The sequence below is a fragment of the Zonotrichia albicollis genome, chromosome 13 (assembly GCF_047830755.1).
Source record: "Zonotrichia albicollis isolate bZonAlb1 chromosome 13, bZonAlb1.hap1, whole genome shotgun sequence".
Classification (NCBI taxonomy): domain Eukaryota; kingdom Metazoa; phylum Chordata; class Aves; order Passeriformes; family Passerellidae; genus Zonotrichia; species Zonotrichia albicollis.
In genome coordinates, this window is record NC_133831.1 from 18,396,723 (window position 1) to 18,409,753 (window position 13,031).

A 13,031-nucleotide genomic window follows, 5' to 3' on the forward strand; every position below is an offset into this window, starting at 1 on the left:
TCACACTAATGGCAGCCTCTGTTCCCTCTGCAGGGGGACATGACTGCATTCTACAACACCCACCCCCTTGGAAAGAAGGGAACTTGCAGCTACCTGAGCAAGGCTGTGATCACTTTGCTGCTGGAAGGGGAAATGAAATCAAGCCACGATGATCCTTGCACCATCAGCTAAGGCTGGCACACAGCACAGCAGTTGTTGCTTTACTTAGTGCTCCATGTATTTGTCAGGCCAATTGTAAGGGACTGGTTTGAAGGGTGACCCTGGCTAGTGACACAATTGCATCCTCTCCTTTGCTGAAAGAAGTGCCATTAAAGATACCAAGTGCCACCAGATTTTCTCCTTTCTCAGCTATGCAGCATGAAACTGAGCACATGAAGTTAGTCCTGTGGTATTTGATGAAGTTGAATGGAAATGTATTTATGATTTTAAAAGTGCATCTACTGTAGCTGGTAAATTCAAGGGAAGGCAGTATGAGATTTTGTCTTTATACCTCTATTTATTTGTAATTGCAAACAAGTAGAAGATAAATTAATATGCATACCAATCAGCGTGGAAATACAAAAACTGGATTATTTTCTTATTATTCTACAAACAAATTGGAGGTGAAGTATTTGTTATTCTCTTAAGGTTTTCTTTATCAGTTCAAGTGAGAGCATTCATTTAATGTGTTGGGTATTTTAATTTACAGGCTGGTAACTTGATATACAGGTTTCATCCTAACAGAGCAACTTTTTATCTCTAGCAATACACATCACTGTGTTTTCCCAGTTGTTATTTAAACATCTGTCAGTTAACAAGGGAAATGTAACACAATAAAAGTTTGTTTTTTAAAAAAAGGCAAACAAGCTGTATTTAAATTAAAATCAATGAAGAAGTAACTTTGTATTACATATGTTATCATGGTATTAATTCAAGATACACTTATTTATCTCCTAAACGTGTGAAAACACTGTATGCTATATGCTTTATTTTGTTGAAAATAATAAAAAGCAAATGCTTGTAAAAAAGAAAAACCTGTCAAAAATACTCTGACGTACAAATAGGACTCCTGCTGACTGCAGTGGCCACCTTTGACCTGCTACAGGCCCACCTGGCAGCACTGAAGTGCCACTTTCAGCAGCACACAACACAATTAAGCTCTAGATCAGATCCTTAAACATTTTGCTAATTAACCTGCTGCTGAGGAGCTGCAGCTCCCTGGGAAGGAGCTGCTGGCACACTGCTGGCACAGCAGCTGCTGGCAGAGGGCAAAGCCCCTGGTGCTGCTGCTGTCCCCTGGCAGTGACACAGCACACCTCCCTGGCAAGCAGGGGTGCCAGGCCCAGGGGAGCAGAGCCAGGGACGCCCCCTGGCTCAGGGGGGGCTGGGCAGTGCCTGTCCCTGGAGCAGCAAGGAGGGGACAGCTCAGCAGCAGCCCCGGCTGGCAGCAGTGCTGAGCGCTGCCTCGGCCCCTGCTTCTGCAGTGCAGCATGGCCTGGCATCTGCATTGCTGCCCTGGGGGTGAGGTACCAACTGCATCACTGCCCTGAGAGGTACCAACTGCATCGCTGCCCTGGGGGTGAGGTACCAACTGCATCACTGCCCTGAGAGGTACCAACTGCATCGCTGCCCTGGGGGTGAGGTACTGACTGCATCGCTGCCCTGGGGGTGAGGTACCAACTGCATCACTGCCCTGAGAGGTACCAACTGCATCGCTGCCCTGAGAGGTACCAACTGCATCACTGCCCTGCGGGTGAGGTACCAACTGCATCACTGCCCTGAGAGTGAGGTACCAACTGCATCGCTGCCCTGGGAGTGAGGTACCAACTGCACTGGACTCCACTTGTCCTTTCTGTTCCATGGTGCCTGCAGCTGGCCATGGCTCAGTGATCTCATGAGCAGCAAGATCTCTGCTTCCAGCAGATTTTAACAATAATACTTGAAATGAACATATCTCTGGCCATACAATACAGAACATAACTCTTGTCTGCAAACTGCAAATCCTACTGAAAGGAAACAGTCCTTTACATGCAAACCCTCCACATGACTCCAGGAGCACTGGAGGTTCTTAGACAGCAGCTCAGGTTCTGGTTTTGCAGTTGCACATGATTTAAAGTGTAACTCAGTTTAATTCTTACCCCTGGCTTTCTCCTTCTCTCTTCTTCCATTTGCTCCTCAGTTATTGGCAAGCCTCAAGTTTACTGATCTTGGTCTGAACTTTGGAACTGCAAATGAATGAAAATGCCAGTGACCATTTACCCTTATACAAACCTGGAATGAAAATCCATGCAAACTGTTCCTGTTTTCCTTTATCACCTTGAACACATGGTTTATGAAATTATGACTGGGACAGTTTTTCAGCTGTCAAAATAAGGATAAATGGGAAGATGAAGATACCAAAATCCAGCAGAGTCCATATTCTCTGAAAAAGGTTCTTGAATCTGAAGGGACAACACCATTAATTTTTCTCTTGGTGAAGCAGGAGCAAGACACAGGAGCTTGCCACAAATGGTTCTTGTAGAACCTTTTAAATGATAGTTTTATAAGATAACACAAGGCAATTGGAATAGAAACTAAAATATATTAAATATTTTTCTGGGTAAACCAGACATGTTTTTTAAACAGTCACATCCCAAGTGATGTGTGGTTAATATTTAACAAACTTGGTCCTAATTTTTTTAAAAACATTGTGCCTCAAAAGGATAAGGAAGGAGATTCCTTTGGGGTTACAAGGGAGTGCCTGCAGTGCAGCAGTCACTGCAGTGCCTGTGTACTTGCAGGACCTGGTGGCAATAGAGTTGCTCCAGGTCCAGGTGTTAAAGAAATGTCCCAAAGGGCTCACACCATTCAGTTCCCTTATTCCACACCTTCACAGTGCTCCACAGCCTGAAAACCCATTCTGCTTCCAGGGCAAGAAAGATCCATTAAAACGATAGGAAAACAATAACTGAAAAACTTAAAGTTCAGCTGTGCAGTAAATGCAGGTTGGTTTTAGCACCACTTTTTCTCCAGATTCCTCTATCAGACACTCTTGAAAAGACCAAATTATTTTAGTTAAGTAAACCATAGGAAAAAAAATTCCTCTCCTGTTAGAAAAAGAGGATATACCAATCTCCAGTATCAACTCCTGATTTAAACACACATAACCCCACTCCCCTCTCCACCCCCAAACTCAGTCACCTTCCATTTTACCAAAACCAGTCTTCACACTGGATCCTGTGCCCCTAGCAGGTGTCAGTTCCCAGTGCATCAGACATTTCAGACTGCATGAGTCCTCAGGAGAATTCAGCAGGGAAGAAGGTGACTCAAGCAGTTCAAGGCTTTCTTGGCATTTTTGCTGTTGGCTTTGTTGCTTTCCTCCACATGAATTTTCAGTCTTATTCTCTTACAAATCAGTCTGCACAACTGATACAGAACAGTTCCAGAAAAAATGCACAATCAGGTTAATAATAAATCAGTCTCTGAGAAATCTTCTTCATTACTTCCTAATCCATCACAGCTGAGAATGTAGCAAGAGATGCAGATCTGAGCAGGCTTTTTTTGGCTCAGCCCTGGAGCAGGGGATGTGATGGTATCACAACACTGATGGGACATTTTTCTGAGCAATGTTTTCTCATCAAGGTCCATCAGCAAGCAGTGTCTGATAACAGCAGCTTTAGCATTACTGTCATAAAACCATTCTGCTTTTGTAATTTAGGTCTCATATTTTTTGTTTTCACTGCTATTTAAAATACTTCCTTAAGCCTTATACATTAAGTTCATGTCATGAAAACAAATTCCTGAAGAAATGGTCATCAGTCAGAATCAGTGTTATGGTCATGCACCTTCTGTAGGTTTCAAGAAAGTCTGCTTGCTTGGCCAGTGGCATTTTTAAGACTGAAAATTATCCTTCTGTAAAAATTCTTTTCAGCTACATGAGTGTTACAATACTAATATCACTGGAAGTGGAAGACATATGTAATTTTTAAAAAATCAATACAGTCAGAGCATTTACCTACAAGAGATTTTGTATATAGTTGGTAAGAGGAAAAAATAAAAGTACCAAAGAAAGTGGGAGTGCTGGGGCAATCTGATGCTTAAAACATAAATTTAAAAAATACTAGGATGCAATTAATTCCACTGAAGCCCATATATTTCATCCCAAAAATCAATCAAAAAATGGCTTGATTGAATTTTTAGATAATTACTATCCACTCCTGCCAAATATATTCTGTTCTCCAGAAGCGTGACAGTCTTTTAAGCTAATGAACTAAGCCTTGCAGCATGGGAAGAGAAAATTAAATGAGCAAGAAAATCTTTGCTGTGCTATAAACACAAAATGCAACAATGTTGGAAAACACAGCTGAGAGCCCACAGGAAATGTGCAGGGCTGTTATATCCACTGTCCATACCTACACTCAGCTCCAGTCATGGGGATGTGTGAATATGGGGAGAAGGTAAGGAGGAAACCCAGCTGGGGCCTTGGCTGGAGAGAAGTTAAAGGATCCCCCCAGGGGTTTTTTGGGAGTGGAATAAGGAATGTGCATTCTTTGCATTTACCCATGCAGCACTCTGACTTTTGGAACTATCAATGGTATTCTCTCCACCTGAACATGCTTCTTCCTCTGGCACATTGGCAGGAGCTGGAACAAAAACAAATGCAGAAAAAGCAGATATAAGGAATGTAAAAGTCTACATGTAGTGGGTCTTTCCTGAATCAGTCTCCTAAAAGGCTGCAAGGGTTCCTTCTGTAACCTTCCATAACACTGCATGCTTCTGACAAGGGGAGGGAGACAGGAACTAAAAACTTCCTTCCCCCCTTCACATAAATACATTCAGGATAATTGCTACTTTTTTTCAAATCTGGTCAAAAATTAAGTTTTTAATTTCATAAAAAGCCAGCCTTTTGAGACAAAAGAGATGTCCTTTGGAACAGGGGGTCCTGCTACCACCCAACAGTAAGGACTGATCTCACCTCAGCCTTGTCCTTTTGGAAAAGCTGCAGGAAGCTCAGAAAGCCCACAAAAAATGCCATAGTTGGTGTTTTTAGGGAAATTGAGGCAGGACAGAAGGAGGGAAAGGGTGACATCATGCATAGGAAAAAAAAGTTATGTAGGAATAATTTCTTACTTTCCTACCAGTGAAACAAAAGAAAGAGGTCTCTGTGCCTTGCCACAGCAAGGAAATCCACTGAGAAATCCACTTGCCACTGAGGAAATCCACTGAGAAATCCACTTATCACTGAGGAAATCCACCCAGGTGCAAGGGCCTGCATGAGGAGAGGGCACCATGCTGGTTTGTACCTGCACCACAGACCTAAACCTTGCTTATCACTCCATTCTGGCAGGAAACACAATTTACTAAAAAAGAACTTTCCAGTAAATAACACCTCCTAAACCCACTTTCTACCCCACCACTCAAAAATAAAATATGGATGTCCCCCTGGGTTATGTTCCAAAACCTAAAACATAATTGCTCTTTGAACAGGACTGGGATTTTTTGTCCAAGTGTATATTTTTTGACATTGTTGCCCAAGATGCCCACAAGCTTCTCAGGTTCCTGCTTTGCTTGTTGGGGCTCCTGGATCAGTCAGGGCTGCCAGCAGTGCCAGGAAAGCTGGAATTCCTGCTCCTGCCCATGGAGGGGTCACCTGGCTGCATTCAGACCCTCACAGGACTAATCTGAGTTGTGGCTGAGCAAAGCCAGCAGATTTCTGGGTTCCTGTGACAGCCAGGTGTGTTCAGTGAGGTGAGCTGCTCAGCTGAACTTGCACTGCCTAAGATAAATTATGCTGCAACATTTCTAAAGGAAACCTTAACCATGTGCTTAGAGAAGATTGCAGCACATCCTGTTAAGCTGAGTGTTTATGCATCCTCTCTATAATCAATGGTAAGTAATAAAAACAAAGCAGAAAGAAAATGTTAACAAGACTCTCATGTACTTGGAAGGTGTTTAACATTGCTGGCTAGGACATAAATGCCTTGCAAGAAAAAAGAAAACTGCCTTTAAGAATGCAAAAATGAACCCCTACAGTTACATGTCATGTCTCCAGACTGAGCTAGCTAACTAAATCCAAAATGCTTTTCTTTGTGAACAAATATCCCTCCCACAATGTTGTTTTCTCTGCAGTGCTAGGGACCTCAGAGGTTTAAATACAAGTGAAAGGATTTAAGCACTTGCTGTACTTTGGTCTTACTTTTGGTGATTTCCTCTTCTCCAAGGATGAAGAAGACCCAAGTGTAAAACTAGAGAAAAGAGAGGCACAGAGAGCCAGGCAAAGGAACTCCAGAAAGGTGTTTTGTCACATGGCTGAGCATGGCTGCTGCAAGCCCTGCAAGCACCACACACAGGGACATCAATGTTCAAGCCTGCTCCTGCACCCCAGAGCACATCTGCAGGATATGGCAGTGAAAACACCAATGAATCACCTCATCCTCACCTGAGTGCACTCCCACCACTGTCAGCAGCCAGCTCTGCACTGGAGGCTCAGGCTGACAAGCCCCCATATGCTCCCTCTTGGCTGGGAGGCCACAGGATTTTGGGCAGGATCAGAGGAAACTTCCTAAGCTGCTCCTGGACATCAGCCTCACTCTGGCCATGTTCCTGTGCCTGATTTCACTCAGCCAAAGCGCCAACATCAAAAATATTCCCCAAAGACTGTACACACCTCACTGGTGTGCTGCTGGAAATGGTAAATTATTGTATTCACAGGAATCCTTCAAAATGAGAAGTCCAGGTTGGCAGTCTGATTTTCTGATCTCTGCTGGAGAGAACCTGATCCATGGTTAGAAATTTTTCTTCTCCCAACCAACCAATGGGTAACTGCCCTCACAGCACCCAGTTAAAAATGTTGCATTTCTAGCTGCAATAAATGCTCTCTCTTCAAAGCATAGGTGTTTTACAGCACAGATGCAAGAGACTTTTGCTCCAGAGCCCTGGCAGGTTCCTGTGCCTCTCCTTTATGAGTAGTAGGCTCAAATACAATATTTGGGGAGGCTACAGTCCCTCCTCTTGTATATTTTCTGCTAACACCTTTTATGCCACATATAAACAAAAAGTATTGGAATATTCTAATATATACATTTTAAAATGCAAATACATTGGGAAACCTTAGCCTTGAAAGTTTATTTTTGTTAGATGTATTAAAAACATTTTGTAGTGAGATATGAGAATATGAAAACAAGTAATAGTACTTGGATCTCATTTATCTTTTAAGTTGTTTCCCAAATCCTCTTATCATGCAGAAATTGCAATGTCCTCCTTGTCCTTTGAGGCATTGGCCAAGACAGAGAAAACTCATCAACTCTTCTCAAATTAAGCTTTCTTCACAATGCAGGTTTCAGATTCAGTGCTGTCAGCCTCTGTTTCAGTTCCATGATTCACACAAGCTTTGGATCAAGCCTCAAGTGACAAAATGAATTTACTGCTTCTGGATATTTATTTTTTCAACTTAACGCTATCTGCCTCCTATTCATTACCTTAGATCAGGTTAATTGTGTGCTCATGAGAACTCATTTGTATCTTGAAGCCTTTATATTAAATATCCCATTGCCTCAACTGACTAAAAAATTCTTTACCCAGCTACAATATCAAGTCTTGTATTGGACCTGACTCTGCTTTGCTTGAAATGCTTTTGTTTTAGAATATTTTACGGGTCATGCGAAAATAAAACAAAATGCACAAAAATTGCACATTTGGGATATAAATAACAGAGGTTAAGGGGCAGCTGGAGTGGATGTTCTGTGGTCACTGACACCTCTCCCCTCACACAGATTGCAGTGGAACTGCTCTAATGACACTGCAACTTGCATTTAGAAAAGGAGAAACCTTCAAAGAGAGCAGCAGTTCATTAATTTTAATGTAACCCACCCAAAAAATGCGTAAAGCAGAGGTAAATATTTGTCCATGGGTGTCAGCAAGCTCTTCTAGTCCATCATGATACATTATTATTTCTTCTATACCTAAATCACTCTCAGACTGGAATGCTGCTCTGAACCAAGCTTCAGTTACAGAAATTATTGCTTAACAAGTATTTTGCAGTTCCTTGCAAAGCAAGAATTTGAGATGGAAGATGTTATGTAAGAGAGAAGATGGAGGACAAGGACAAATCAAGAGCTGCTTACCTGTCCTTACATTGCACAGGTACATTACAGTAGCCATTCATTCTTTCCAATCATTTTAAGACTTTTGCTGCCATTGCTTTGGAATGGAATTACCTATGCTTTAACTGACAACCAAACCATCACTAACTGATTGAAATCAATATCAAGAGACTAAAAAGCAGCATAAAAGACTCAAATTTGCAGTCAACAAACCAGCAAACACCTCTTCTGCATTCCTGCACACCTTTAAGCTGAGTTCCAGTTCTACACATACAGTTTCTGGGCTTGCAAATTCCATACATAAAATTTCACATGCAAATATTTAAAGCTGATATCAAAACATTTGGCTTCCTACAAAGACAGGAGCAGACACAGCCAAAATGCCTTTGTGGGATGTTCTGTTAGTGGCCCCCCTTGTTCACATGACCAAAGTCATTCTGGCCTGAGCTGGCACAAACCTTTGTGCAGCCCCCTCAGAGCTGTACCTGCATTATGCTGTGGCTCTGAGCAGATTGTTACATGGCACTGCCAACTGGAGCCACCAGTTCCAACATTAATGCTCTGTAATGACTGCTGGAAGATGGAATGACATCTCCATGAAAGAAATTCACCACTTTGGCATAATGTAAGCAGTATTTCCCTTTGCACTGCACTCATAAGCAAGTTACACTGTAGATAACCTACAGGGGAGACTTGGTCTGCTTCCAAACCCTGTTATGGGCTTCACCCCAAAGCACAGCTCCATCCCAGCCCTCTCCTGAAAACAGCTTGTGCAGAGGATTTTGTCATCAGTGCAAAGGCCTCCACAGGAAATAGGCCCAGTGTAAGACAAGGAAGCAAAAACCCCACAAAGGTGTCACTGCAGGGCTTGAGTCTGCTTTCAATTGTTGTTCAAAGCTGACAGAGTTCATGCATAGGAATTTTTTTGTATTCTATTCTTATAGATCTTCCACAGAACTTCAAATTCTACTGGACTTTGAGACAAACAATTCCTGTGTTCATTCCACTGACAAGATGGGGAACATTTCATTTGCATCTCAGTCAGGGATCTGTTAAGGCAGTAAGATTAATTTACTCAGAGCTTCCTAGCAGATGAACTGGAATCAATTTTAGATTGCTGAAAACCAAGTCTTGTACAGAAAGGTCACTCCAATACAACCCCACTGACAAATCACTTTCAATGTAAAATTTCAATACAAAACACACTTCCTCTGAAACCTACAGTGGTTTGGATCAAAGAGTCAAGTGAAAACTGATACAAACTTTATTTTAGATCCTGTCTTAGAGGAGCCCTGGTAACAGAGACTCAGGACAGCTCATGAATAAAGCCACACCTATACTAAAGCATTAGTTGGACCCAGACTTCCCTAGAACAGTTCTTTAATGCAGAAATCCACTGCAGCCCGTTCATGGTAATTCAGCACACCACATTTTACTTTTTTTCTAAAAAACTTCTGCCATAAAGTTACAACAAATTCATGAGTTTTACTACAGCACTACTAAACTACTTTTATTAAAAATGCACCCAGGCCAGCAAGGGGGGATATTTTTGGACAGGATTTTCAAATAAATTCACTTGAACTGTGGGATGCTGCTCTCTGCTACACCAATGGTAAGGTCTCCATTAGTGTCTGAGTGAATGATGAACAATTCCCCAAGTGTTACCCAGATTTGCTTTCCCCTGAGGCTGCCACTGACTCCTCCTGTGACTGCAGTCACTCCTCTCTGCTCCTTGCTCCATCCAGCTGTTCCACAGGTTACAGCATTGGGTGTTCGAGGCTTTCAGCTCAAATCTTCAATTTGTTCAATAACAGTCCACAGGGAGATATGAAACAAAAAATTACTTTCGAATATTCACCATGCCTTTTAGAAAATCATTCAGAAAATCTCCAATATCCCAGCCTGCACACTGGCAACTGGCCCATGAAGTTCTGTACTGACAAACTTCAATAACATTTTAGCAGAGAACTCGGCAGCTGTCTGGAATTAGCCCTCCAGTTTCCATGGATACAACAATTAGATCAGCACAAACAAAGCAGCTGAAATTTTCAAATGAATAGTATTTCACATCACCCTCTGCACAAAAATCCTGGTGACAATAGACATGTTAAAAATACTGAAATGTTTTAGTTGAAAGCCTACCCACAGAGGCAACACTGTTAAAATAAAGGTTGTATAAGAGAAGAAAATAAATCCAACATTTTACCTTCTCATTTTAGATAAGGGAGACTACATGGCAAAGGAAAGATTATTATTAATATTTACTTTAAAATTATTTCAAGTTACACAGATGTTTTTGCAATAGCAACAAAATTTAGAAAGAAGCTCACCTTCTTTTGTGGGGTGGGGAAATCAAACCAAACCAACAACACCACAGAGAAGCTGTATGTACTTTCAGGAGAACTGCAACAGGAGCTTTGCAAATACATCCAACTTGCTTCTGCTGATCTCAAAATATGATACAGACACAAAATCTGAGCCAAGCAAAAAAAAAAAATTATTGAACTGACTGGAAATACTTCATACACTGGAGCCAGTAACAGGAATATGCAATAACTGCAAGCAGGTAACTTGTAAAGATAAAGGCTGAGCAAAAATCTCAAAACAAGAATAATCTTGGGTAATCAGGACAGTTTGTCAGAAGCTTTGTTACCTTTGGGGTATCTAAGGGGCTGTTTTAGATATCCACTGTGGTTTCTGTATCATTGTGTAACAAGTCCAATGCCTTCTGTTTCTAGTGGGAAGCCAGCTGAAAAGCTCAGCCTTCTCCAAGATGCAGGAAATGAAAGGATGAAATGAATGCTTGCCTGAATGCAAGGAAGGAAAGTTTGGATTCCCTTCTCATCAGGCACTGTTTTTACAGACATAAATAAACAAAGTTTGCCAGGAGAGATTTCTCTGTTGATTTCTCCTATAATTTATTTGGAACCACAAACAGCTTCCTCTTACAGATTTGATATTAATTATTAAATTCTCTGAGAAGAACTGTTGTGCTGAGATCCTTTATTAATTCTTCCATGATTTAAAAACATTCATAACTCAGAAATGCAAAGCCTATATCCATTAACCAGCCAAAACCAAGGTTGCAATGATCTCTTTAAATTGAAAGTGCAATATATTTTGAATATTAATTGCATTTTTTTGTTATTACATCAAATAACGTTTTTGTACGAGCGGTTTCAGATTTCTCTGAGTTTTCCCAATTGAAGGGCTAGCAACACAAACTAAACTCCCTTTCAGAGTGTTCTACCCTCAGACACTTTGTACAAATTCCACAAAGCACTCTCTGGATCCTTTGATGGGCAAACAGGCAGCATTTACACCAGAGAGCACACAGTCACAGGCTGTGGCACAACTGGGTTTTAGGGACTCTCACAGCATGCAAATTTAAAGACCGAATGTCTCATACTAAATAAGGAGACAAATTCGATTTAGAAGTTATGCTAGACTCAAGTATCAGAGAGGGGGAACTGAATGTTGATGCAAACCCTTCCAATTGTCACTGTGGGACACCAGAGAGAGCAGGGACAGGGCTGGCACCCCAATTGTGAGTGTGAGACACCAGAGGGAGCAGGGACAGGGCTGGCACCCCAATTGTGGGACACCAGAGAGAGCAGGGACAGGGCTGGCACCCCAATTGTGGGACACCAGAGGGAGCAGGGACAGGGCTGGCACCCCAATTGTGGGACACCAGAGGGAGCAGGGACAGGGCTGGCACCCCAATGGTCACTGTGGGACACCAGAGGGAGCAGGGACAGGGCTGGCACCCCAATTGTGGGACACCAGAGGGAGCAGGGACAGGGCTGGCACCCCAATTGTGGGACCCAGAGGGAGCAGGGACAGGGCTGGCACCCCAATTGTGGGACCCAGAGGGAGCAGGGACAGGGCTGGCACCCCAATTGTGAGTGTGGGACACCAGAGGGAGCAGGGACAGGGCTGGCACCCCAATATTGAGTGTGGGACCCAGAGGGAGCAGGGACAGGGCTGGCACCCCAATTGTCACTGTGGGACACCACAGAGAGCAGGGACAGGGCTGGCACCCCAATTGTCACTGTGGGACACCAGAGGGAGCAGGGACAGGGCTGGCACCCCAATTGTGACTGTGGGACACCAGAGGGAGCAGGGACAGGGCTGGCACCCCAATTGTGGGACCCAGAGGGAGCAGGGACAGGGCTGGCACCCCAATTGTGGGACCCAGAGGGAGCAGGGACAGGGCTGGCACCCCAATTGTGAGTGTGGGACCCAGAGGGAGCAGGGACAGGGCTGGCACCCCAATATTGAGTGTGGGACCCAGAGGGAGCAGGGACAGGGCTGGCACCCCAATTGTCACTGTGGGACACCAGAGGGAGCAGGGACAGGGCTGGCACCCCAATTGTGAGTGTGGGACACCAGAGGGAGCAGGGACAGGGCTGGCACCCCAATTGTGGGACCCAGAGGGAGCAGGGACAGGGCTGGCACCCCAATTGTGGGACCCAGAGGGAGCAGGGACAGGGCTGGCACCCCAATTGTGGGACACCAGAGGGAGCAGGGACAGGGCTGGCACCCCAATGGTCACTGTGGGACACCAGAGGGAGCAGGGACAGGGCTGGCACCCCAATTGTGGGACCCAGAGGGAGCAGGGACAGGGCTGGCACCCCAATTGTGGGACCCAGAGGGAGCAGGGACAGGGCTGGCACCCCAATTGTGAGTGTGGGACACCAGAGGGAGCAGGGACAGGGCTGGCACCCCAATTGTGAGTGTGGGACACCAGAGGGAGCAGGGACAGGGCTGGCACCCCAATTGTGGGACACCAGAGGGAGCAGGGACAGGGCTGGCACCCCAATGGTCACTGTGGGACCCAGAGGGAGCAGGGACAGGGCTGGCACCCCAATTGTCACTGTGGGACACCAGAGGGAGCAGGGACAGGGCTGGCACCCCAATGGTCACTGTGGGACCCAGAGGGAGCAGGGACAGGGCTGGCACCCCAATTGT

The 13,031-nt window shown here is 44.1% G+C and overlaps 1 protein-coding gene and 1 long non-coding RNA gene across 14 annotated transcripts in view; one reads left to right on the forward strand and one right to left on the reverse strand.

Annotated features, from left to right (window-relative positions):
* Positions 1–888, forward strand: part of PHKB (phosphorylase kinase regulatory subunit beta) — a 67,701-nt gene extending 66,813 nt beyond the window's left edge. For all 6 annotated transcript variants that reach the window (XM_074551171.1, XM_074551169.1, XM_074551174.1 and 3 more), the window contains one exon: positions 34–888. In XM_074551171.1, the coding sequence (XP_074407272.1) occupies positions 34–171 (138 nt within the window). In that variant the 3' untranslated portion in view covers positions 172–888. The remainder of the gene's footprint in view (positions 1–33) is intronic.
* LOC113459654 (uncharacterized) overlaps positions 1–10,836 on the reverse strand; it is a 35,097-nt gene extending 24,261 nt beyond the window's left edge. For 6 of the 8 annotated variants that reach the window (XR_012582498.1, XR_012582497.1, XR_012582495.1 and 3 more), the window contains exons 1-4: positions 10,714–10,836; positions 10,391–10,534; positions 3,160–4,601; positions 2,118–2,204 (exon numbers count right to left, since the gene is read on the reverse strand). This is a non-coding gene — a long non-coding RNA (uncharacterized LOC113459654). Of the gene's footprint in view, positions 1–2,117; positions 2,205–3,159; positions 4,602–9,725; positions 9,854–10,390; positions 10,535–10,713 lie in introns of all 8 variants that reach the window. The other 2 variants (XR_012582499.1, XR_012582496.1) reach the window with 2 other exon arrangements.
* Between the last annotated feature and the right edge of the window lie 2,195 nt (positions 10,837–13,031).